Here is a 27,900-nt window from a genome sequence, read left to right as displayed (position 1 = left end):
CAAGCATACAGAAATTTGTTGAATACAGGTATAACTGAACTATTGTTCAATACACTTGAGAGGTCCACATCTGACTTTGATATACAAAAATATTGTCGCAGTTGTCGATTATCAATGATGTAATTTAAGCTGATTGTCTTTGGGTCAACCTAGTCCTAACTCTTGCATAATTTTAAAAGAACTTGAAATTGGTCTATTATATCTTTTATCAGTCCAGTACCCTTCTCAAGACCCCAAACCTTTGCTTGATATGAGAATCTCAGGTTGATCCCATGACAGATTTGAGAAATTTTGTATCCTTAAAAAAAAAAAAGGAATATAGCTTTAAAAATAAAATTATTAAAAATGGGTTTAAGCATAAACTTAGTTTATAATGGAAAATAGCTGAGTTTATAAATTAGATCTGTACTCGCATGAAATAATTTTGTAACTTGGTGTTAGTATATAATAGTATTCCAGGTGTAATATTTGAAAATATGCCAAAGACAGGAGAGCTACCAGCCCATGTGACATTCAAAATAAGACAAAATACATCTTTTACACCAACAACAAAGTTTGTCCGCAATAGATACTGGTTTCCTGGACCAGGTCCATGGACTTATCAATACTACCATTTTGGATTTGTGTGGATACAGGTAAAGTCTTTAGACTGGTCAAGCACACTGACAGTTTAGCATAACTTAATTTAAATGAGATAAAATTGAGAAAGGAAATGGTGAATATGTCAAAGCGACAACCACCCGACCATAGAGCAAACAACAGCCGAAGGCAACCAATGGGTCTATAAATGGTAACTGGGCAGCATAATTTAATTTAAAGGAGATATTATAAATGGTAAAGTAAGTGACAGCAATCCAACATCAAATTTAATAGAAAATAAGACATTACAAGTCTTCAATTGAATATACTTTTTGTCAATCTAGGAGTTTAAAGGAGTCTTTGGCCAATGTAAACATTTCTGATAGGTATTTCTGAACTGCGTTTGAAGTATAAATCAATGATAGAACAAAAATCCAAATCACCTTCCTTAAAGGAAATTACCAAGGTTTTATCATTTGATTACTTCATTATATGTACCCTTCGCTTACTCTCTTATTTGTAATGTGTAGCATTAAAATACAAGAGTATCAACAGATTACTTTTATATTGATAGGATATTATTGAGAGAGCTATTATTGATGTCCAGACTGGAAGAGATGTTATTGAACCTGGTGGATACATCAGACAATTCCCTTTCTCTTGTTATAAATATGACAAGTAAGTAAACAGGGGAGATAATCCAGTAAATACATCATACAATTCCTTTTCTGCTATAAATATGACAAGTAAGAACTTAGGAGGTAGTCGGGTCAATACATGTGACAATTTCCCTCTTTACTACTATAAATATGACAAGTAAGAACTTGGGAGGTAGTCGGGTCAATACATGTGACAATTTCCCTCTTTACTACTATAAATATGACAAGTAAGAACTTGGGAGGTAGTCGGGTCAATACATGTGACAATTTCCCTCTTTACTACTATAAATATGACAAGTAAGAACTTGGGAGGTAGTCGGGTCAATACATGTGACAATTTCCCTCTTCACTACTATAAATATGACAAGTAAGAACTTAGGAGGTAGTCAGGTCAATACCTCTGACAATTTCCCTCTTTACTACTATAAATATGACAAGTAGCTGTACCGAAGAAAAAGACGGAGGATACCAAGGAGACAATCAAAACTTTTAAATCAAAGTAATAAAAAGACTGAAATATTTTAAGGTCATTACATAGACTAGATTTATTGACAGGATAGATTAAATGAAGTTATTTTTGTTTGTGAATTGAAAGCACATGTCAATAGACCACTTTCTAGTTTTTACTTCACTGGAAAAAAGCTTGTCTATTATGTGCGCCTTTATGATGTTTTTTGCCCGATAGAGGGGATCTCCTGTATCCCTGCACTATTAATGTTCATCAAGCATCTTAGTGATCATCATTGTGCAGGATAAACTAGAAATAATGTTTGTTCTGTAGGTACTTAATTACAATTTCCTAATGACATTAGTGCTGATTGTCAATTATGAGAATTCAATTTGCTGAATGATTTGTGCAATATAGCATCATAGTATTCAAACCACTCGCTCAACATGGGTGTAAAGATTGTTGCCAATCTTTAATTTAAAAACAATATCTTTGGTTTCTGGATATTAAATAATGACTAAACAACTTTTAAAAGTATCAGAGATTATTATTATCAATAATAATAAATACAGGTAAATGAAATACAATATGTTAAAACGTTTGAATGTGTTTTTCGTGTATGCGTTATTACCTCTTGTATTCTTTCAAGCTTGGTTCAAATTCGTTTCGTTATAAGAAAAATCCGGTTTTTATAAGACTTAGCACGCCTTATCCTTGCGTGTAAGAATATAGTCCGTTGCCGGTCAAGGTTAAATCATGTAAATAACTGTCAGTACGTACATACATATGAATTATAAAGAAAGCAAGCATAATTTCGTACGTCTCGACACCGATTCAACGATATAAAGCATGTAAATACAAGTAACTAAAGAAATGTAGGATTCATAACAAGCTAGAAAACAAAGATGTTATTCGAACGCCACATGTTGGCGGAATTTCGTAACGTTAAATCGGCAACTGTCAAATTTGCCGGGAACGACGTTACGTTTACAAAAAGGTACTGCCGCGATATTTAATGTTCACAACACTGCCCTCCGTCAAAAAAAGAATTTCGTCTCGAAATTTAAATAACTACGAAAGATTAAATCATTATATACAATCGAACAAAATTTAAACAAGCACCTGCTGTCTCAATAGAATATTAAAATTAAGAAAATTTGTTTTTGTTTAAATCACGAATAACCTAATATCACGATTCATGACATGAATAATGGTAAAATTGTACCAACGGCATACAAAACAATATACATATAAATAATGTCAACACATTTCTGAATTTGTGTCTTTTCAGTATAATAAAATGTTTTTAAAATTTTCAACGTCTTCTTTTTCCAATAGCTTCACTGTATTATTGGTTCATCTCTTTTGGTCTGTCTGTGTATCTTGTGTTCTTTCTCCTTCTGTATCCTCTACTGCTATTTTCTTCCTTTTTCTCCAATCTTTTTGTGTGTCTTGAGTTACATGTTTTTCCTTCTCAAGTTCTTTCTTAGTTTGGTTTAAATCTGTGTTACGGAAACTATCTTTCAGTTGACTTATTTTTTCCTTCTGACAAAACTGGTTTCCGTCTTCTTCTGTAACAGGAACATTTTCATCTGTAACACTTAAATTATCTTCTGTAACATGTTGCAAAAGTTCAGGCAACATTTGGACATCGACCTTGTCCGTCTGATTACCCTTATAACTTGCACTTGTAATATTTCCTATATATTCACACATGTCTGCATGCGTACTTGCTACCATAATTTTTCTACTATCTTCAACAACTGGTTCAAGTATGGAATACCGGCTGGACAATCCTTCTGTGTCATAACCCTCTCCAGCAATAATTATCTCAGAATTGGCTGGTATGGTAATTGCTTCTTTTATCCTAACTCTAGCTATACCATCTATTTGTCTTGTGGTTTGGCATTCTATCCATTCACCATTTAATTGGAGTCCCCTCTTGCAGTTGATAGTTATGTCCTTTTCATCTATCAGGTCACATCCTAACAATACCTTATCTCCAATTGGGGCTACATACATGGGCCATGTGAAAATCTCATTTCCTAGTTTCATCTCTATCTGTGCTATTCCCCTTGTTGTCATATGCTTCCCAGCCTCTGCAACCACTAAATTCCTTGTTGCCTTCTTCAGTTCTGGTCGCATGTCTTTTGGAATTTTAGAATACAGTTCCTCACTCAAAACTGTCACCTCCGCTCCAGTGTCAATAACTGCCTTGGTTTCAACCTTGTTAATGACCAAAGGAACAGTAATGGTAGCTGCCCTCACCCGATCAATGACGATATTTTTCTCTATTGCCTGACTCGGTTCAGCACTGCCAATTACATCACTAGGTGTACTCTTCTGTAATTCATCAAATCCCTCAAACAACAAATTCAAGCTCAGATCATGAGTCAATGCATCAAATTCATCTCCACATGGTCCATTCCTGGTAGTTATATCCTTAACTTCAATAATTTTATCAATGGCTGATACTTGGTCGACAGTCTCAGCCCTTATTAGTTTAAAGAATCATCTTGTGTCTCATTGCTGTTGGAAAAATCTCTGTTTTCTGTACTGCTTTTATTTTTCTTTGGTTTTTTACAGTCTTTGATGTAATGCCCTTCTTCGTTGCAATTAAAACATCTTGTGGTTCTTGTTTTTGTTCTTTTGTCTTTGTTATACGGCTGGTTTTGCCTATAACCTTGGTTAACATTTGGTTTGTTAAATTTTGTCATTTCCTTCTGAATTATCTCCCCTAATGACTGAGTGATCCCTCTTTCAAATTGTGTAAGCCTCTCCTCAGTTACATATCTTTTCCCGCCAACTTTCCTTATTTCGATATCATCTTCACCTTCATCAAAATCAACAGTTTCCTGCATACTCAGCTGACGGATGTTTCTATCTTTATTTCCTCTGTTATATGTTTCATACAGAGTCACCTGGTGGATAGCTTCAGTCATACTGGTAATTCTCTTTGTCAGTAATTCTATAGCAATGCTCTGGTCGGGTAATCCCCTTAGCATGTACTCTACACTCAATGTACTGTGAGTGGCTACGTCAATAGTTGGAAATGACCGTCTGACTAGCATTTCTACTCTGGAAGCATATTCATGGATGTTTTCTTTGCCCTGTTTCCTTAATGTATGCAATTCTTGTCTATACGTCTCTGGATAACCATGGTCACCAAATCTATTAGACATAGCTGCACATAGCCCAAAGAAAGATCTTTTAGTCTCTGGTGAGAGGTAGGAAGCATAAACCATTGCCTCATCTTTAAGTGCTGTTACTAATTCAATGGCTTTAGTATCAGTATCCCATCTGTTTATCTCTGCAATGAGCTCGAATTGCATAAAGTAGGCACTCCATGGATCTCTGCCGTTGTAAAATGGCACTCTGTTTCTTCTCCCATTGTCTATCTTGGAGTTTTCAATATTATGGTACTGTTGCTGTGGTCTGCCATATTGTTGCTGTGGTCTGCCATACTGTTGCCTAGGTAACCAGTTTGATACTGAGGAATTGTTTGGATACTGCTGGTAGTCTGGATGTTGCTGGATTTCAGGCATGATTGTACTCGTACAAGAATAGTTTGGACGATGCTGGATCTCAGGTATTGTCGTATTTGCATAGGCATATGATGGTTGTTGCTGGGTCTCTGACAATGTTGTATCCATGTATGTATGTGTAGAACGTTGCTGGGTGTCTGGCAATGTTGTGTTATTATAGGAGTAGGTTGGACGTTGCTGGGTCTCTGGCAATGTTATACTATTGCAGGAGTTTGTGGAACGTTGCTGTGTCTCTGGCAATCTTATATTATTACAGGAGTTTGTTGAACGTTGCTGGGTTTCATAACTATTTTGACTGCTGATAACAGGGTCAGATTTCATCTGAGGGAAATATTGAGCATTGTTTTTCATCTGAAGGTTTTCATTTCTTAATGCCTCTATTTCCTGTCTCATCTTTATTATTTCATCACTCTCACATGATTTTTCTTTTGTTATAGTCGCTATAGCACTATCACTCTTACTTTGAGTTGGGAAAAGAAATGGGTTTGTGCTTACTTCTCTTTGAATATTATTCGCAGTACTACTAAATGGCATGGGGCTTGTATTTATCTCCCCCTGGTTTAAACTAATAGCCTGATTTGAGGCTAAATAATTATGAGAAGTGACATCACCAAATGAGCAGGTATCAATATTTGTAGATGCAACAGACCAATTGGGAATGATTGGACTAGCTAATGTGGTAATTCCCCTACTAAGTGAATTGGACCCCTGTGGTATACGAGATCTGTCTCTTAAATTATACATTTTACTTTTAATTGCTAAATGAAATCAAGAGTTTCAATTTACTAATCAACTTGGATTGAACTTTATCCTTGTTAATCTTGTAGTTTTTCAGAATTATTCAACTTAGATTACTTTTTATCCTTGTTGAAATAGAAAAAACAATTTACTATGTCTTACTTTTAAAACACCTTTTAAATTATGAATATATCTTATTTTGTGAAATAGACTATATAAATAACAAATTTGAAATAGACTATAATTTTTTCAACTTTGACCTTATCCAAATATTATTATCTACAACTTAGATTTATATTTATCCTTGTAAAAAAGAAGCTTTTGAAATAGACTTTAATTTACAACTTTGAAATAGACTATAGTTTTTACAACTGGACCCTATTGGAAAATTATAGTCTAATACTTAACTTGGATTCAGATTTATCCTTGTTAAAAATAGACTCCTAAATTTAAACTCAACTTGGATTAAAATTTATCCTGGTTGAATATGGCTTTTACTTTTACTATATTTAAACTTTCAACTTAGATTAAAATTTATCTTTGTTGAATTGTACCCTTAATTAATTTCAACTTGGATTAATATTTATCCTTGTTGATATATATTAAATTTTAAATTATGACCTTTTCAACTTGGATTAGAATTTATCCTTGTTGATATAGATTCTGACTATCTATTATATTATATCCTTTTCAACTTGGATTAGTATTTATCCTTGTTGATATAGATTCTGAGAACTATTATATTTTATCTTTTTTCAACTTAGATTAGAATTTATCCTTGTTGATATAGATTCTGACTATCTATTATATTATATCTTTTTCAACTTGGATTAGAATTTATCCTTGTTGATATAGATTTTAACTAACTATATTATTTTATTTCAACTTGGATTAGAATTTATCCTTGTTGAATTTAAAATTACTTAAATATATACTATAATTTAATTATATTCACCAACTGTACTATCTATTTCTCAGCCTTCGTTGAAGTGTCTTTTTTTTTATGTTTAGGTTTTTTTTTTATGTGTAACCAAATATCATAAAATATGGACAAAAACAATGTATGTACTTAACAAATGCGTGCCTAATAAAATATTCACGTAGATTCTTAAAATTTTCTTAAGAAAGAAAACTAAATTCGCTGCCACCAGTGTAAAGATTGTTGCCAATCTTTAATTTAAAAACAATATCTTTGGTTTCTGGATATTAAATAATGACTAAACAACTTTTAAAAGTATCAGAGATTATTATTATCAATAATAATAAATACAGGTAAATGAAATACAATATGTTAAAACGTTTGAATGTGTTTTTCGTGTATGCGTTATTACCTCTTGTATTCTTTCAAGCTTGGTTCAAATTCGTTTCGTTATAAGAAAAATCCGGTTTTTATAAGACTTAGCACGCCTTATCCTTGCGTGTAAGAATATAGTCCGTTGCCGGTCAAGGTTAAATCATGTAAATAACTGTCAGTACGTACATACATATGAATTATAAAGAAAGCAAGCATAATTTCGTACGTCTCGACACCGATTCAACGATATAAAGCATGTAAATACAAGTAACTAAAGAAATGTAGGATTCATAACAAGCTAGAAAACAAAGATGTTATTCGAACGCCACATGTTGGCGGAATTTCGTAACGTTAAATCGGCAACTGTCAAATTTGCCGGGAAGACGTTACGTTTACAAAAAGGTACTGCCGCGATATTTAATGTTCACAACAATGGGAATGGAAGTGATGATTCCCTGAACCGACCAAATGATCTTCACTAAAACCAGTTTTTGACGGAAATGCATCGAAAGTTGTCTATTCTGAAACTTAAACTCATATGAAAAAAATGCTTAATGTACTAATTGAGAGTTTAAAGCATTATACAAGTATACCACTTAATTATTTATGATTTCAGATTTGTTTTTATGGTAGAACATGTTGTCCCTTTGTGCTTAACGATCTCCTGGCTTTATTCTGTCTCCATGTTAGTTCAAAGCATTGTATATGAAAAAGAACAGCGCTTGAAAGAGGTAAAATAAATGTTATTTAGTGCAATCAGTAATACTTCCTCATTTAATCTTGATGCAAAACAATTTACATGGTTATAGACATCCTAGAAACAGCACATATCTAGTAAGCTACTCCAGACAATGGATAAAGACAAAGACTTTCCATTGTTATTGCATGAAATTCATAGAGGTGTACATATATGAGTTATCAATATAATGTACTGTTTGCTGTATATGAAATTTTTAATCATATTTATAACACTAAGACAAATGTCAAGATACCAAAAGTGAAAATGTTTCCAGATTACAGAATCAGTTATACATTCTGATATTGTATAGACACTTTTCTATTGCTGAAATCTGCATGTTGACCTTTATGTGTCCTTTGTTTTATGTCATTGTGTTACTTTCTCTTATTAATTTATACCTCACAACCCCTTTTCTTAATAAATCAATTTAGTTTCTTTTTAGGAAAATTTTGCATATCTCTGAATAAAGTATTTGAGCAAAAGTTTTGTAGTTTGATAAGTGTCTTAATTTTTAGGTAATGAGAATGATGGGATTAAGTAATGGAGTCCATTGGTGTGCATGGTTTACAACAACATTTATACAGTTCTCCATTACAATGGCAGCCTTGACAGCCATGTTAAAGTTTGGTCATGTTTTAACATATAGCAATCCAATTATTGTTTTCCTTGTTCTGGAAGTCTTTGCTGTTGCTACAATATCATTTTCGTAAGTATTTTTTTTTAATTTCTGTCTATGACAAGACTATAAAATTTTATGGAAAACATATTTTATAAGCACATTACAATTATATATAGCCACCCCTTTAGTATAACACAAAAATCAGTGCAGTACAATCAATGCTTAATCTGCTGCTAAAATTCATTGCAGATTTAGTCATTTAAAATTTATTTCAAACACTTGATATATTCTGATAAATCACAAATTCCTAGTCAAACATATATCATCCCTAAATGTCGTAATAATACAATTATTATTCTATTTCAGGTTCTTGATAAGTGCATTTTATTCCAAAGCCAAAGTAGCAGCAGCCTGTGCAGGAATAATATATTTCCTGACATATGTACCATACATGTATGTAGCCATTAAGGAAGATGTAGCAGGTGATGAAATATCAGCAGAGATCAAATCTTTTGTGGTAGGTTTTAATATCATTGTACTGGTACATTGTAGAAAAGCCAAAGCCTTTCACAAAGCCATGATAATAAAATATGTGTAGTAACAGATACACTTTATACATAGACTGTACATGTAGTCTTTGCTTTCTTTGAAAGCAGTTGTTTCCAACCTTAAATGGGTATTTAGAAACTTCAATATTTTGAGATTGACTCAAGCTTTAAGCCCCTTAAAATTTTACATTTATGTAATACCTTTTCTTGTTAAAAAAAAACATTTAAAATTTATAGTATGTTTTAGGTTGTGTGCAGCTCTCTTGAATTCTTCGTTTAACTATGGATAAAGTTTCACTGTCAACAGCTTGTCAATGAACTTTACTTTATCACAATTTATAATTCCAGTCACTGTTTTCAACGGCAGCATTTGGTCTGAGTGGTAAATATTTTGCTTTTTATGAAGAGGAAGGAGTAGGTGTTCAATGGTACAATATTCACCTGTCTCCTGTGGAAAATGATCAGTACAGCTTACTGACATCTGTCTTAATGATGATATTAGATACATTCATCTACACAATACTGGCCTGGTACATAGAAAATGTATATCCAGGTAAGCTCAACTCATGGTCAGAGGGGGACAGAGTTATGTATCTTTATAAATGGAAAAATTGCTGAATTGTTGTTTCCACATTACATTTACTTTGTCTGAACTACATTTTATAAAACTTATTCATAATGCTGATTACAATCTAAAAAGAAGATCAAATCCCAATATGGTTGGCATTACTTCACACTTCATGAGTTATATCCCTTTATAAATGTATAAATTACTTCATATTTACACACAGTGACATCTGTGTTCCATTGGAATAATTTTCTTTTATATAGTCTTGACTTGATCCCAGCACATACACAATATGTATGCAAAATTATACTTCAAACAACTTTCTGCAAAAAAATAAACAGAAACAACAAAATGAAAATTAAATCTGTGAATACTATTTAATTTCAGGTCAGTATGGTCTTCCTAAGCCTTGGTATTTTGCCTTCACTAAAACTTACTGGTTTGGTGGAAGTATGAAGGCCACAGAGACTGACTGCTCTTGGAGACAGTGTTTTAAGCAAGATCCTACATATTTATCAATCATAGAGGAAGATCAAGCTTGTGCTATGGCTACAAGAAGTCCTGGTAAGTACTTATAATCAGTTGTTCTTAAAATACAGTGCCTCAGGGTGCGGGAATTTCTCGTTGCATTGAAGACCTGTTGGTGACCTTCTGCTGTTGTCTGTTCTATGGTCGGGTTGTTGTCTCTTTGACACATTCCCCATTTCCATTCTCAATTAAATACTCTATATTTTGTGGAGTTTAAATTTCTCTATTTCAAAAATTCCCTCACAAACAAGAGCAGCGCAGAATAGAATAATTATGTAGAGGCTTAAAGTCCCTTTTGACTTTTTACCCAAATAGATCTAAAATATACTGTTGATTATGTAGAGGGTTAAAGTCCCTTTTGACTTTTTATCCAAAGAGATCTAAGATATACTGTTGATTATGTAGAGGGTTAAAGTCCCTTTTGACTTTTAATCCAAATAGATCTAAGATATACTGTTGATTATGTAGAGGCTTAAAGTCCCTTTTGACTTTTTATCCAAATAGATCTAAGATATACTGTTGATTATGTAGAGGGTTAAAGTCCCTTTTGACTTTTTATCTAAATAGATCTAAGATATACTGTTGATTATGTAGAGGCTTAAAGTCCCTTTTGACTTTTAATCCAAATAGATCTAAGATATACTGTTGATTATGTAGAGGCTTAAAGTCCCTTTTGACTTTTAATCCAAATAGATCTAAGATATACTGTTGATTATGTAGAGGGTTAAAGTCCCTTTTGACTTTTAATCCAAATAGATCTAAGATATACTGTTGATTATGTAGAGGCTTAAAGTCCCTTTTGACTTTTAATCCAAATAGATCTAAGATATACTGTTGATTATGTAGAGGGTTAAAGTCCCTTTTGACTTTTTATCTAAATAGATCTAAAATATACTGTTGATTATGTAGAGGGTTAAAGTCCCTTTTGACTTTTAATCCAAATAGATCTAAAATATACTGTTGATTATGTACAGGCTTAAAGTCCCTTTTGACTTTTAATCCAAATAGATCTAAGATATACTGTTGATTATGTAGAGGCTTAAAGTCCCTTTTGACTTTTTATCCAAATAGATCTAAGATATACTGTTGATTATGTAGAGGGTTAAAGTCCCTTTTGACTTTTTATCTAAATAGATCTAAAATATACTGTTGATTATGTAGAGGCTTAAAGTCCCTTTTGACTTTTAATCCAAATAGATCTAAAATATACTGTTGATTATGTAGAGGCTTAAAGTCCCTTTTGACTTTTTATCTAAATAGATCTAAGATATACTGTTGATTATGTAGAGGCTTAAAGTCCCTTTTGACTTTTAATCCAAATAGATCTAAGATATACTGTTGATTATGTAGAGGGTTAAAGTCCCTTTTGACTTTTTATCCAAATAGATCTAAGATATACTGTTGATTATGTAGAGGGTTAAAGTCCCTTTTGACTTTTTATCTAAATAGATCTAAAATATACTGTTGATTATGTAGAGGCTTAAAGTCCCTTTTGACTTTTAATCCAAATAGATCTAAGATATACTGTTGATTATGTAGAGGGTTATAGTCCCTTTTGACTTTTAATCCAAATAGATCTAAGATATACTGTTGATTATGTAGAGGGTTAAAGTCCCTTTTGACTTTTTATCCAAATAGATCTAAAATATACTGTTGATTATGTAGAGGGTTAAAGTCCCTTTTGACTTTTTACCCAAATAGATCTAAGATATACTGTTGATTATGTAGAGGCTTAAAGTCCCTTTTGACTTTTTATCCAAATAGATCTAAAATATACTGTTGATTATGTAGAGGGTTAAAGTCCCTTTTGACTTTTAATCCAAATAGATCTAAAATATACTGTTGATTATGTAGAGGCTTAAAGTCCCTTTTGACTTTTAATCCAAATAGATCTAAGATATACTGTTGATTATGTAGAGGGTTAAAGTCCCTTTTGACTTTTAATCCAAATAGATCTAAGATATACTGTTGATTATGTAGAGGGTTAAAGTCCCTTTTGACTTTTAATCCAAATAGATCTAAGATATACTGTTGATTATGTAGAGGCTTAAAGTCCCTTTTGACTTTTTATCTAAATAGATCTAAGATATACTGTTGATTATGTAGAGGCTTAAAGTCCCTTTTGACTTTTAATCCAAATAGATGTAAGATATACTGTTGATTATGTATAGGGTTAAAGTCCCTTTTGACTTTTTATCTAAATAGATCTAAGATATACTGTTGATTATGTAGAGGGTTAAAGTCCCTTTTGACTTTTAATCCAAATAGATCTAAAATATACTGTTGATTATGTAGAGGCTTAAAGTCCCTTTTGACTTTTTATCTAAATAGATCTAAAATATACTGTTGATTATGTAGAGGCTTAAAGTCCCTTTTGACTTTTAATCCAAATAGATCTAAGATATACTGTTGATTATGTATTAAAGTCCCTTTTGACTTTTAATCCAAATAGATCTAAAATATACTGTTGATTATGTAGAGGCTTAAAGTCCCTTTTGACTTTTAATCCAAATAGATCTAAGATATACTGTTGATTATGTATTAAAGTCCCTTTTGACTTTTAATCCAAATAGATCTAAAATATACTGTTGATTATGTAGAGGCTTAAAGTCCCTTTTGACTTTTTATCTAAATAGATCTAAAATATACTGTTGATTATGTAGAGGTTTAAAGTCCCTTTTGACTTTTAATCCAAATAGATCTAAGATATACTGTTGATTATGTAGAGGCTTAAAGTCCCTTTTGACTTTTAATCCAAATAGATATAAGATATACTGTTGATTATGTAGAGGCTTAAAGTCCCTTTTGACTTTTTATCTAAATAGATCTAAGATATACTGTTGATTATGTAGAGGCTTAAAGTCCCTTTTGACTTTTAATCCAAATAGATCTAAAATATACTGTTGATTATGTAGAGGGTTAAAGTCCCTTTTGACTTTTTATCTAAATAGATCTAAAATATACTGTTGATTATGTAGAGGCTTAAAGTCCCTTTTGACTTTTTATCTAAATAGATCTAAGATATACTGTTGATTATGTAGAGGGTTAAAGTCCCTTTTGACTTTTAATCCAAATAGATCTAAGATATACTGTTGATTATGTAGAGGCTTAAAGTCCCTTTTGACTTTTAATCCAAATAGATCTAAGATATACTGTTGATTATGTAGAGGCTTAAAGTCCCTTTTGACTTTTTATCTAAATAGATCTAAGATATACTGTTGATTATGTAGAGGCTTAAAGTCCCTTTTGACTTTTAATCCAAATAGATCTAAGATATACTGTTGATTATGTAGAGGCTTAAAGTCCCTTTTGACTTTTTATCTAAATAGATCTAAGATATACTGTTGATTATGTAGAGGCTTAAAGTCCCTTTTGACTTTTAATCCAAATAGATCTAAAATATACTGTTGATTATGTAGAGGGTTAAAGTCCCTTTTGACTTTTTATCTAAATAGATCTAAAATATACTGTTGATTATGTAGAGGGTTAAAGTCCCTTTTGACTTTTTATCTAAATAGATCTAAGATATACTGTTGATTATGTAGAGGGTTAAAGTCCCTTTTGACTTTTTATCTAAATAGATCTAAGATATACTGTTGATTATGTAGAGGGTTAAAGTCCCTTTTGACTTTTTATCTAAATAGATCTAAAATATACTGTTGATTATGTAGAGGGTTAAAGTCCCTTTTGACTTTTTATATCCAAATAGATCTAAAATATACTGTTGATTATGTAGAGGGTTAAAGTCCCTTTTGACGTTTTATCTAAATAGATCTAAGATATACTGTTGATTATGTAGAGGGTTAAAGTCCCTTTTGACTTTTTATCCAAATAGATCTAAAATATACTGTTGATTATGTAGAGGGTTAAAGTCCCTTTTGACTTTTTATCTAAATAGATCTAAAATATACTGTTGATTATGTAGAGGGTTAAAGTCCCTTTTGACTTTTTATCCAAATAGATCTAAAATATACTGTTGATTATGTAGAGGGTTAAAGTCCGTTTTGACTTTTTATCCAAATAGATCTAAAATATACTGTTGATTATGTAGAGGGTTAAAGTCCCTTTTGACTTTTTATCCAAATAGATCTAAAATATACTGTTGATTATGTAGAGGGTTAAAGTCCGTTTTGACTTTTTATCCAAATAGATCTAAGATATACTGTTGATTATGTAGAGGGTTAAAGTCCCTTTTGACTTTTTATCCAAATAGATCTAAAATATACTGTTGATTATGTTGAGGGTTAAAGTCCGTTTTGACTTTTAATCCAAATAGATGTAAGATATACTGTTGATTCATTATTGTTCTTTGAATAACCACAAATTTAAATGTCCAATGAATTACAAATTTTCTATAGGCTTTGTATACAGAGATTGGCAAAACCATGAAATCAAATATCCAAGAAAATGGAAGTTTCCTCAATTTCCTTAATTGATACCTATAAAAAAAATATGAAATACTCCTTTCCTACAAAAGATCTTATCTGCTGTTTATTTTACAAAAAAAGTTAAATAGTAAAAAGATTTATATTGAATACCTTAACAACACACACAGTGATAGTAAATAACACAGGTTGCATTTTGTAGGTCTCTGCTGATGTGTAGGTATATTGAATAATGTACAATGTTTGGGGAGGGCATGGTGATGCTAATCATCTATTTCATTGTAGTATGCATGTTTATATGGATTTTGAACCTTAACTTTGAGTATTTATTTTATTTCAGATGATGAAAGAAAGTTTGAAAATGAGCCAGAACATTTAGTGTGTGGTGTACAGATAGAAAATCTGTCGAAGGTAACTAGACAATACAGTGATGGGTTAGCAGGGGACAGAGGGTACCTATTTTGATTAACCCAGATCCTTGAAACTTAGGATTATTTGTGATAAATAGTGTTTGATCTTATTTGTTATATGTTATAGCTAATATTATAGGATTAAGTTATGCATGATCAACATTGATCAAAGTAGTTACTTACAAAAATTTGAAAATAAATTTAGTATTTATATAGAAAATGGTGCCAATGGCAAAACATTAACTGATATGTCAATAATAGAGGACTTACAATCATTGTCTATATTAAATTCATTCTAGTAGCTTTTTATTTTTAGTATTAAAAATTCTTGTTTCTTTTACAGTACTACAAGACTGGAAAAAAATTAGCTGTGAAGAATCTGAACTTGAATTTTTATGAAGGACAAATAACATCATTTTTAGGACATAATGGAGCAGGAAAAACAACCACAATGTATGGAAGAGAAGATATCTATTTATTTTGATATCTAGAAAAAAAATATGCTTTGAAGTATTTCAATATCAAAGTTTTATCATTGTTGAATTTATCTTCAATAAACCTTTTTCAATGAGCAAAATGAATGTTTATAAGGTATAACGTTGAAACAATAAAAGATCGCTAGCTGAATTCTGGTTATTAAATTTTTAAAGCAAACATATATTGTTTGTGATACATGCTTTTTTAATTTGATTTAAATAGAGATTCTTCTTCTATTGTTAGTTGGTTATGATATTTCATTTGTTGGTAGATAATAAAAAAAAGTATTATTACAATTTTAAAATAGTTTCAATAGAAGATAAGTAGCTCTAATTGTCTTTTCCAGGTCTATTCTGACAGGGATGTTCCCCCCAACAGCTGGTTATGCTCTTGTTTATGACAGTGATATCAGAACAGAAATGGATACAATTAGACAGAGTTTAGGAATGTGTCCACAACATAATGTTTTATTTGACAAGTAAGTAAAACAATCATTTATATCATCTAGAAAATATACATCATGCATCATCACTTGATCTTTTTGGCTGGATTGGAAATACAATATGGTGATGTTGGCAGTTAGGTGGGCAAGCAGGGAATAGTAGGTACCTAATTTATTTGCTGATTTCTTCCAACAGTTTTTCAACCCAGATCTATGAAACTTTACAGGGAGATAGCATATTTGTTGAAGTACTTTTGTTCAAAACAAATCAATACTAAGAGAACTTTTCATCATAATTTTTACTGTGCTTAATTGTCATTTTGATTTGACCATAATTCATGGACTTTTAGTGTATTGACTCTTGTACCACTGTGACTCGTTGTTTTTTATGCCCCGTCTACGATAGTAGTAGGGGCATTATGTTTTCTGGTCTGTGCGTCCGTTCGTCCGTCTGTTCGTTCGTCCGTTCGTTCGTCCGTTCGTCCGTCTGTCCCATGTCAGGTTAAAGTTTTTGGTCGAGGTAGTTTTTGATGAAGTTGAAGTCCAATCAACTTGAAACTTAGTATACATGTGCCCTATGATATGATCTTTCTAATTTAAATGCCAAATTAGAGTTTTGACCCCAATTTTACGGTTCACTGAACATAGAAAATGATAGTGCAAATTTCAGGTTAAAGTTTTTGGTCAAGGTAGTTTTTGATGAAGTTGAAGTCTAATCAACTTGAAACTTAGTATACGTGTGCCCTATGATATGATCTTTCTAATTTAAATGCCAAATTAGAGTTTTGACCCCAATTTTACGGTTCACTGAACATAGAAAATGATAGTGCAAATTTCAGGTTAAAGTTTTTGGCTTCAGGTTAAAGTTTTTGGTCAAGGTAGTTTTTGATGAAGTTGAAGTCCAATCAACTTGAAACTTAGTATACATGTGCCCTATGATATGATCTTTCTAATTTAAATGCCAAATTAGAGTTTTGACCCCAATTTTACGGTTCACTGAACATAGAAAATGATAGTGCAAATTTCAGGTTAAAGTTTTTGGCTTCAGGTTAAAGTTTTTGGTCAAGGTAGTTTTTGATGAAGTTGAAGTCCAATCAACTTGAAACTTAGTATACATGTGCCCTATGATATGATCTTTCTAATTTAAATGCCAAATTAGAGTTTTGACCCCAATTTTACGGTTCACTGAACATAGAAAATGATAGTGCAAATTTCAGGTTAAAGTTTTTGGCTTCAGGTTAAAGTTTTTGGTCAAGGTAGTTTTTGATGAAGTTGAAGTCCAATCAACTTGAAACTTAGTATACATGTGCCCTATGATATGATCTTTCTTATTTAAATGCCAAATTAGAGTTTTGACCCCAATTTTACGGTTCACTGAACATAGAAAATGATAGTGCAAATTTCAGGTTAAAGTTTTTGGCTTCAGGTTAAAGTTTTTGGTCAAGGTAGTTTTTGATGAAGTTGAAGTCCAATCAACTTGAAACTTAGTATACATGTGCCCTATGATATGATCTTTCTAATTTAAATGCCAAATTAGAGTTTTGACCCCAATTTTACGGTTCACTGAACATAGAAAATGATAGTGCAAATTTCAGGTTAAAGTTTTTGGTCAAGGTAGTTTTTGATAAAGTAGAAGTCCAATGAACTTGAAACTTAGTATACATGTTCCCTTTGATAAGATCATTCTAATTTTAATGCCAAATTAGAGAATTTATTCCAATTTCACAGTCCTTTAAACATAGAAAATGATAGTGCGAGTGGGGCATCCGTGTACTGTGGACACATTCTTGTTATACACTATTTTTAAATTATTTATTTATGCAGCATGAGGGACATTTGGCTACAGTGTAGCAATCTTTTTTTATATTATTTCATATTAAAGAATAAAATGAGTCTTTTTACTTTTAAAACATAGATAGTCATTGCCATACTTTAATCTAATATATGAAGAGGAAATTACAAGAAAACTCCAAGTTGAATTACAGAAAACAAACGGGTGGATAAAGGTGTTATAAGTAGAAGATAAAAGGAAAAAGGTGTCAAATAGCATTATGCATTATGCTCCTGTCATCAGTCCTCAAATCATATGAAGTTAAAAAAAGCTTTGCTCTAGGTTTTATACTTGAGGTCCTCTATATTAAAGTAAATAATCTGAAACATTGTTCCAAATATTTTTTTTATTGCAGATTGACAGTAAAAGAACATTTATGGTTTTACACTAGTTTGAAGGGAATGAAAAAAGAAGATATTGATTCTGAAATGGAAACGTAAGTTCAATATGATTGTTTTTCTTTCTGATGAAATATGATAAAACTTTCATTTATCTGCACCTCCGTGCTTATACTTGTACATGGTACAGATGTTTACTTAACTCACATAAAGTGTTTAGATAAATAAGTAGCTTGGTTTGTAGTAATGCAATGAAAGAAACCATATAACAAGTTGAATTTTCTACTCTGTGAAGGTAAACAGATATCTGTGATTAAGAATAAAATAAAATAAGTAGGTATTGGATTTACACTTTAGTGCTATTGCAATACTCCTTAATATTAAGTTAAAAAAAAAAACTTTCATTATAAAAAAACATTGTGATACTAGGACCCATTTCTGTAGTGGTGATAGTTTCAGTCATTAAGCAATTGGAATATTCGCTTCCCTGTTTATCTCCTGTTCGGTTTCGAGGAAATATTGTTTTACTCAGAACTTCTCTAGTGCTTACCACACTTTAAGAAGAAAGTATAGAATGCAACATTTTTAACTTGTCAGATATGCTCTACTTTTTATTTATTTTTTAAAAGAAGACCTGTAAAAATATCTGCAAATTTTAACTTGAAAATGAAATGTTTGATTCTATTTTATAAATGTATTAATGTGACATGTTGTAGATTGATAAATGACATAGATATATCAGCTAAATGTAACTCGACAGTTGACTGCCTGTCGGGAGGGATGCAAAGAAAGTTATCTGTTGCCATAGCTTTTATAGGAGGATCTAGAACCATAATACTGGATGAACCAACAGCAGGAGTTGATCCGTATGCTAGGAGAGCTATCTGGGATCTCATTGTTAAATATAAACATGGTAAAAAAAATCAATTGATTCAATATTTACAAGTGTAAGGAAACTTTGCTTTAGTGGAATTTTCATTGTTGGTTTTCCACGCATTATATAAATAGTATATGTTTGAAAGCAATATTGTTTTCAGGATGTTTTGGACAGATATTCAAAACTCAACTTCATATGGATACGCTCTGAACCTTTTACATATTAAATAAATACCAATTCTATTCCTTATCTTCATACCAAATATTGCTATCTTTTCATGATCTAAAAGGAGGGCTATCTAAGTTCTATGCCCAGCTTTATGTTTGCATTTTTTTCCTCTTTCAAACTTAGATCTCTGAGAAATATTCCTGTAAACATTCATGGAGATTTTTTTAAAGTGAATAGGTCATCAACTGAGCAATAGCAGATAATACTAAGAACTACTGGTAATACCAGAGATGTTGTAACCTTAAAGTAAACAGACATAACAAAAGTATATTCTCCAATATGTTTGTTCAGTCTTTTAAGTTTAAGTCTATGATTGCATATGATTACAATGGCATAATGAATTAACTAGTAACCAATCACAGCACCTGAAATTGACAAGTAATTGATAGACCCAAGCCAGATTGAGTTTATTAGTTCTCAACTATTGAATGATCTTCTATTTCAGGAAGGACCATCCTCTTATCCACTCACCATATGGATGAAGCAGATATATTAGGAGACCGTATAGCTATTATATCATCCGGCCAGTTAAAGTGTTGTGGATCGTCTATATTTCTAAAGAATACTTTTGGTGAAGGATACCATCTACATTTGGTAAAATCAGAAGACCAGGATAATACCAGTCAAGATGGTGTGTTTAAAACTTGCTTCCTTAATCTTTAAAAGATATTATTACAATGATAAATAACTCTTTAATGGTTGTCTCCCATATCAACTTTCTCTTTTGTGCATGCAATAACTATTCAGTGTTCTATTGTGTTGTATTTTATTTTATTATTATTTCATTGTCATAACAAAAATCATTGTAATCATTGTATGAAATTTAAAACCCTCAATGGTCCATAATTGGAGTAATAAGTATTTCAATTTGATATTTCTATGAAGTTAAAAAAAGTTTATTTTAAATCCAACTCTTTATTTTTGTGTATTCAGCACTCAGTAATATCCCTTTTGCAGTGATTCTACAGATTTGTCCTGTATAGTATGACAAAAAAGGTATTAAACAATAGATGAAGACTGATCATTGTGTTGACTTATTACGGGTTTGTGTCATGAATTAAAGTTTGAAATCTTAGTTATGTTTAAAAAAATGATAAAGAGAAATTTTGTATTTTTCAGACATTCTTTCTGACTGCAGTGATAACCAGCCAGAATCGTTATCCAGTAAATGTAACATAGATGAAGTAACATCATTTATCCAGAAATATGTAACAACAGCTTACCTTAAATCAGAATCCAACAGAGAGTTCCATTATATATTGCCCTATGATGAAGCAAAGAAAGGAAACTTTGACAAGTTATTCTCAATGTTAGATGAGAATTTAAATAATTTACATATATCTAGTTATGGTGTTATGGATATGACCTTGGAAGAAGTGTTTCTAAAGGTTACTGAAATGGCTGAGGAGGAAGGTAATTGAAGTCTTTCTCAATTTAAACTTTTTAGTTTCATGTTAGCTATTGACTTTTTCAAACAGATTTGATGTCAGTAATTTGGTTTAATTTATAACATCTTTTATATTAGCTGGTGAGTTAAAGTGTTGTGTATCATCAATTGCTTATATCTCGTAAACAAGCACACAGACCTCCAATGGGCCAAGTGAGCTTTTCACATCACTTGGAATCTGTCATCCATCGTCTGTTAACTTTTACAAAAATCTTCTTGAAAATACTGAGACAAATTTACCCAAACCTGGCCACAATCATCATTAGAGTATCTAGCTTAAAAAATGTGTCCAATGACTCCACCTACAAACCAACATTATTTCTTGCATCAATTGTAAACTAAAATATCAGGTGAGCGACACAGGCTCCTTGGAGGCTCTAGTTTTCTATATTTACAGTTCTATTATTTATATCTTATAACAGTCCTTAAAAATGGTTGTTATTTTGGAACTGTGAACATCCTTAACATTAGAAAATCTGTAAACATAGTTTATTAAATAAAGCTATATCTATAACCACCATATCAATTATAATCAAATATAGATTAATTTTCTTTTTTATAGCTGCTAGAAAAGAAGAGAACCACAGTGAAACTGTGACTGACACTAGACAAACAGCTCCCTCTAGTGATACACATCATGAGACCAGGAATGAGTTGCCTTCCAACATATCAGAACCCCATAGTGAATTAGAATTGGGTGATATATCAAATTTAAGTAGAAGTGATAGTGACATTTCTGGGGATTTAACACCCCCATCAGGCCAAAGGAATGATGGATATAGTCGTCTAGTTAATATGGATGAAGATAATGGTAATTAGGCTTATTGAATTCAAACTGGAACATTCATGTCAACAAGTATACATTTTAAGTAAAAAAAAGTAAAATCACAAAAATACTGAACTCAGAGGAAAATCAATTCGGAAAGTCCATAATCACATGGCAAAATCAAATAACAAAACCCATCAAAAACGAATGGACAAGAACTGTCATATTCCTGACTTGGTACAGGCATTTTCAAATGTAGAAAATGGTGGATTGAACCTGGTTTTATAGCTAGCTAAACCTCTCACTTGTATGACAGTCGCATCAAATTCCATTATATAGTCACCGATGCGTGAACAAAACAAACAGACGTAAAACCGGGTCAGTATCTGTTTTCATAGTTAAAACATGTGATATGAATTGACAAATTTCACCATTTGAATGATATTATATTAAAATAAAAGGTTTTAATTGATATGTTATATAAATTGGTCCACTGTTTTAAATATTGATTTTATCTTTCAGATATTTTGGGAGGAAAGTTACGTCAGTTTGAAGGGAAAGGAAGTTATCAGCTAACAAAAAATTGGTTACGTCTAAATCAGTTCAGAGCAGTGATTGTGAAGCGCTTTCGCTATATAACTCGAAATGGCAGAGGATTATTTTCACAGATATTGCTCCCTGCTTTGTTTGTTTCCATAGCAATGACAGTTGCATTGTCAGCTCCTAAAGTAGATGATGCACCACAAATAGTGCTGGACACATCACAATATTATAATCTAACCCAGCCTAAGGGAAATTTCATTCCATTTGCAATAGAGAACATTAAAAACTTTAACCAATCAACACATGTATTACATACTGATGCAGGACCACATGTTCTTGCAAATACATTCCGCTTAGCTTCAGGTGTTGGATCAATATGTCTGCTAAAATCTGCATATAACAGTACATTTGATTATGATGTGAAGAGTATAAATGTTAGTATGGAAAACTTTAATCTCTTAAAGAAATATTACATTCCTGAATGTGGAGATGCATTTGTGTCAGGGATACATTTGAAATCTTATGTGCCTCAAGTACCAATAGTTGGAAAGGATGTTACGAACAGTAAATCACATGTAGCAGAGATAAAAGGTACTTTACACTGAACAAAAATTATTTGTACCTGTCCTATCTCTATGACATTAAATGTTCATTATTATTATTATTTTATAATTAATCTTATTAAATGATTCATACAGTTGAAGCAGAAAAAAATATCTCTATAGACAGGTCTTAATGTGGTTTAGATTAAAAGTGAGCAAAAAACTTTTTATGAAGAAATGGAAATAAGGATTAGATTGATAAAATTGATAAATTAAAATGATGTATTCTAAAATTCAGATATTTTTACTGTACTTTGATGGGGGTCTCATTGGGGGGTTCTGATCCCGGATCCCGCTTACTGTTTTGTCAGATTTCCATATCCCACTTACACTATGTATGTAAGCAAATCTCATTTTTTTGTAATTTCCCGTGTCCCGCTAGACATCATTTCCTGTTTTCAAGGCACAATAATTTGATTTTTAACGTGTCAGGTGTACAAAAAATCGGCAATCCCGCGTCATGCTTAGACCCCAATGAGACCAACTTTGATAGATATAAGAAGATGTGGAATGAGTGCCAATGAGGCAACTCTCCATCCAAGTCACAATTTATAAAAGTATACCATTATAGTTAAAAATACTATTGTCTTTGAACCTGCCTTAACATGTATAGTTAATTTTCGATAAAATGATAGTACATGTTCAAGTTACATATACTTACCCATTCATGTCCCATATATTTCTGTTAAGATTCTCTAGTTTTAGATGCAGTATTATGTAAGGACAAAATATTGCATTGTATGTACTTTATTATTTAGCTCCATCACACAAAACAGCCCATGTTCCTTACTACCCACAATGCAGTTGTGCCAAAGATTCTTCTGGATTCATATGTGATTCTGAGGATACTTATACTAGGCCTCCACAGTTCCAAGTGGTCACACATGATTATATACAGAATATTACTGGATCAAATACAGAGGAATTCATCTTATATACCCAGGATGCCTTGTATAGACTACATAGGTATGTTTGAGGGGCTAAACAGTAATCAAATTCTTATAAAGCATTATATTGCATGTTCTTTTAATGTCAAAATTCATTGTAATTCCACCAGGGGCTTAATTCATATCAAAATCTTTCAACGGATGTACAAGAAGAAGGGTTATAAAGGCCTTCACTTGACCCTTAACATTTGGTATTACCTTTATTTGAAAACACTTTAAAATGTACAACAAATGAAATGCAGTGTCTTGGCGAAAATGTTTTAAAATTTAAAGTAAAGGTAGATGTTATCTTTCGAGTTATGATGTGTTTTTTTGGTAGTTTGATCAAAAAGTTGTTTTTCATTTGAATAAAATAACAGTATAGATCTAAGCAAGCAACCCATTATAATGTTATCAAATTTCAGCAGAATACAAATAATTCATACAAACAGTTCATTGAAGAATGACTTATTGTTACCCAATTAATAATAAAACATTTTTATAACAGATATGGGGCCTTTTCATTTGGAACTAACAGAAGTTTTATCCCTAAAGATTTTGGAAAGAAGTCTCCAACTTTATTTAGGAAGGTAGCTGTTAAAAATGCAGCACAGGTGAGCATATAACTGTTTTTGGAATACAAGATTTGAAGCTAAAATTCATTTTATAGAAATTTTCTTATTTAGTCAAAGAGTTGATGTAACATTAACCAACAATTTGGATTTGATTTCTAAATGACTCATTCTAAATATTGAAAAAAATCTTCCCAGACTATAAAATTCTTAGAATATATATAATCCTTTTAAGGATGTTCGCTGCTCAGTTTCAAAATAAATAACTTTTCATAAAACTAGTGTGTATTGATAGGGAATAAATTGAGGAATCAAAAAAGCAAAAAAAATATAGGGGTCAATGTTCTTGTTTTCGATATATTAGCCATTGGAATTTTGGCGGGAAAATATTCTCTCTTGATTTTTCCTAGCTTTATCATTGACCAGTTAAAGTTCTCAAATACTATCAAAAAATAAATAAAATTTTATAAGACTTTTACAAATGACTTATAATTATACATGTAAAAGATTTATGAAAAGAAAAATGGGGGTTCATTGGGAATTTTTTTTAATGCATTCAAATGGATAAAACCAGAGGATTCTGAAAATCTGACAAAAATTCCAAAACATGACAAGCAGACATCCTTAAGGGCATTATTGTACATGTGGATTTTTTTTATTACAGGCAAGATATAACCATAAAGGATATCATTCTGTGGCTGTGTACATTAATGCCCTGAACAATGCCATACTGAGAGCCAATTTAAACCCTAAAACAAAAGGCAATCCAGCAGCTTATGGTCAGTAGAATTCTCTGTTGTTATATTTTGGCCTCATCAGGGTTTATATTCTTTTATTTATTATTAATTATTTCTAAAAATATAAAGCTTTTTGTATTTTCATTCAAATACTAAATTACATTAAATGAGAGTAATTTTACTAACTGAATTATATTATTTTACCTAATATTATATATGATATTATTCAGATCATACAGGAAGTCACCAATGACATATTCTGACATCTACTCAATCGTTCATTTAATGCTGCGTTTACACTTAATTTCAATTCGATTCACATTAACTAATTCGAAAATAAATTTAATTCGCATTTGAAAGTTTTTACATCCAAACGTAAATTCTAATTCAAGTGCAATGTGCGTCAAATATGCTTTACTGTCCAAACAAGAGTGTGTGAACACGATTAGCGAATTCGATTCGCATTTACATTCAAATTCAATTTGAATTAAATGTAATGGTGAACTAGGCATAACATGACAAATATCTTCAATGTTTCACATATTGTGTTGCTGCTATTGTTAATAATTTTATAATTATAAACTAGGTATAACTGTCATCAACCATCCATTCAACAAGACAAACAACAAGCTCAACTTAGATTTTATGTAAGTTACTTGAAGTACTAAATTTGAAATTTTAAAGGTACTTGGGAGATCAAATGTTATTTGACACTAAATTTTTATAGACTTACTCTGTACAAAATGTTATCTTCATTTTTACTGGGGGTGTGGGATTGTTCTGTAGATTTTTTTCATTGATAAGTAATAAGATGTATCTACTGTCATTTGTTTGCTTGTATAGCTCGTGAAAAAGAAATGTTTAAGTAAGTAAGTAAATAGTTTATTAAAGTGTCACATATTGATTGGCTCAAAAATAAGAAACATTACATAAATATATACACATAAAACAATGTCCAGCCTTAAAACAACTTAAAAGACACTATAAAACTTTAAATTCTACAGAAATTTCAAATATATCATGTAAAAACATACAAGTCACTAAATTGACCGTTTTGTCGTTCAGTCACTCGTTGAATATTTTCTCTATTCGAATTCCTCGATTAGTTATTCTATAATTATACTTTAGTGGTGAATCCTGCTAACAAGGAAAATAATTATTGTTACATCTAAATGAAAACTATTCAAACAAAAATGGCTATCGTAAGAACCATCATATAATAAGCAGGTATAATAATCTCTTAAATCAATACAAAATAAAATGTTACACCTTTAACTTGCTATTCTTTAACATTATATCATTATGTTATCTTTTTGATACAGATTACAAGGTTCCGATGTATTGATTTCAATATTTGTTATCATCGCTATGTCCTTTGTGCCTGCCAGTTTTGTTGTCTTCCTTGTGTATGAACGATCCATTAAAGCCAAGCACCTACAGTTTGTTAGTGGGATGGATCCAGTTGTTTATTGGATAGCTAATTATGTATGGGATATGGTACGTTTCCTGGTATTAATATGTCAAAATCTGCAACAAAAAAAAATTGTAAACATTTATATTCACAGAAACTTTTCTGCTTTAGTCCATTCCAGCAATTCACTGTGATTATTTTGCCCTTTTTTGTTTGTTTAAAATAAGTATAGGAGAATATCAAAGTTATTCATATTCATTATAATTTATTCACTTTATTTTTCTGTTTTCTTTAACTGACAAAATGTTAAGATATCTTTTTGTATGTCTCCAGGACCTATTTAAAACAAATTGGGGGGGATTGATTTAGGTATCTTCCAGAACTATTTATAAAATTCATATATAAATTGAGAATAAGTTATTTAGTGAAGGCATAATGATATAATATAAATAATAATATGTTATAAACATAACTGGGAAATGATTTTCTGGGAGGGTTTAGTTTCTATACTTTCTTTCCATAAATGATTCTCCTTTATAATACATGGATATTTAATGAATAGCACTTTCCTAAATTCCATTTATAAGTCAGGATTAAAAATACTTCATACACATAAAAGTTTGGAATAGATTCAATATTTCTTTACGAAGAATTGCTCTAATGTCCTCATTACTGAAAGAATTTTGTATGATATCTAGATAGAAAGTGAACAAAATGTATGATATCTAGATAGAAAGTGAACATTATTGATGATGAGGTTTTTTACAGTTTTATACTTTGTATTTTAGTGTAACTACATAATACCAGCTGTGTGTATTGTGACTATACTGCTGATATTCCAGATACCTGCCTACACAACTACCAGTAACTTCCCTGCTGTTGTCTCTCTCTTCTTGCTGTATGGGTACGTTGCTTTATAATCTAGGATAAAATAAGTTTTACCTATTGTATGTGTGTAAGACTTAATTTATCATCAAACTTTCCAATCAATCCTACAGTTTGATATAAATAAACAAATTTTTTTTACACATGGGTTCCTTTGTTTGATATTTGATCTATGAGAGTTGTCATCATTTACCAGTCATCAGTTTTTTATATTTATGTTGGGTTTGAAGTCATCCAACATGTGGCTAATGACTCACCATCTTATACAAAATTGTCACTTATGAAAAGGTTTTTTAATCCATTTCATATCTAAGAAAGAAACACTTTGCCATAAACAATCCTTCAGGCAAAATTTTAAAAGATATAATTCTTTTTAAATTGTCTACTTTTATTTTGTAGTTGGTCCATTACCCCTGTGATGTATCCAGCCTCATTCTGGTTCAAGGAGCCAAGTACTGCATATATCTGGCTGATAGTGATCAACTTATTTACTGGAATTACATGCATTGTTTGTAGCTTTCTGCTGGAAATTTTCTCATACGACAAGGTAATGTAAACATTATCATTCATATGATTCTCTGTCATTTTGTTGTATATCTACAAGTAAGTAGGGGAGGTGAGTCATAGGTGTACATTTCTCTGTGTCAGCAGTTTAATAATTCCATGTAAAAAGCCAATAACATGAGAGAACAAACATGAAAATAAATAGCAAATGTCACCTTTGTTTGAATCTTAAATATTTATTAGACAATTTTTTT

General features: G+C 31.2%; 1 protein-coding gene across 2 annotated transcripts in view; it reads left to right on the top strand.

The window, feature by feature from the left end:
- Window positions 1-27,900, top strand: part of LOC143064688 (ATP-binding cassette sub-family A member 2-like) — a 78,214-nt gene that overhangs the window by 31,449 nt on the left and 18,865 nt on the right. For both annotated transcript variants that reach the window (XM_076237709.1, XM_076237710.1), the window contains exons 16-38: window positions 460-635; window positions 1,154-1,257; window positions 7,880-7,994; window positions 8,518-8,708; window positions 8,988-9,138; window positions 9,518-9,722; window positions 10,125-10,301; window positions 14,991-15,061; window positions 15,404-15,513; window positions 15,884-16,015; window positions 18,166-18,246; window positions 18,865-19,061; window positions 19,699-19,884; window positions 20,373-20,666; window positions 21,263-21,511; window positions 21,989-22,600; window positions 23,370-23,577; window positions 24,046-24,151; window positions 24,774-24,888; window positions 25,433-25,493; window positions 26,169-26,343; window positions 27,046-27,161; window positions 27,542-27,689. In XM_076237709.1, the coding sequence (XP_076093824.1) occupies window positions 460-635; window positions 1,154-1,257; window positions 7,880-7,994; window positions 8,518-8,708; window positions 8,988-9,138; window positions 9,518-9,722; window positions 10,125-10,301; window positions 14,991-15,061; window positions 15,404-15,513; window positions 15,884-16,015; window positions 18,166-18,246; window positions 18,865-19,061; window positions 19,699-19,884; window positions 20,373-20,666; window positions 21,263-21,511; window positions 21,989-22,600; window positions 23,370-23,577; window positions 24,046-24,151; window positions 24,774-24,888; window positions 25,433-25,493; window positions 26,169-26,343; window positions 27,046-27,161; window positions 27,542-27,689 (3,980 nt within the window). The remainder of the gene's footprint in view (window positions 1-459; window positions 636-1,153; window positions 1,258-7,879; window positions 7,995-8,517; window positions 8,709-8,987; window positions 9,139-9,517; window positions 9,723-10,124; window positions 10,302-14,990; window positions 15,062-15,403; window positions 15,514-15,883; window positions 16,016-18,165; window positions 18,247-18,864; window positions 19,062-19,698; window positions 19,885-20,372; window positions 20,667-21,262; window positions 21,512-21,988; window positions 22,601-23,369; window positions 23,578-24,045; window positions 24,152-24,773; window positions 24,889-25,432; window positions 25,494-26,168; window positions 26,344-27,045; window positions 27,162-27,541; window positions 27,690-27,900) is intronic.

This window comes from Mytilus galloprovincialis, chromosome 2, assembly GCF_965363235.1.
Source record: "Mytilus galloprovincialis chromosome 2, xbMytGall1.hap1.1, whole genome shotgun sequence".
NCBI classification, from domain to species: Eukaryota; Metazoa; Mollusca; class Bivalvia; order Mytilida; family Mytilidae; genus Mytilus; species Mytilus galloprovincialis.
The sequence above is the reverse complement of the archived record's forward strand: the minus strand, read 5'-3'. Positions and strand labels throughout refer to the sequence as shown.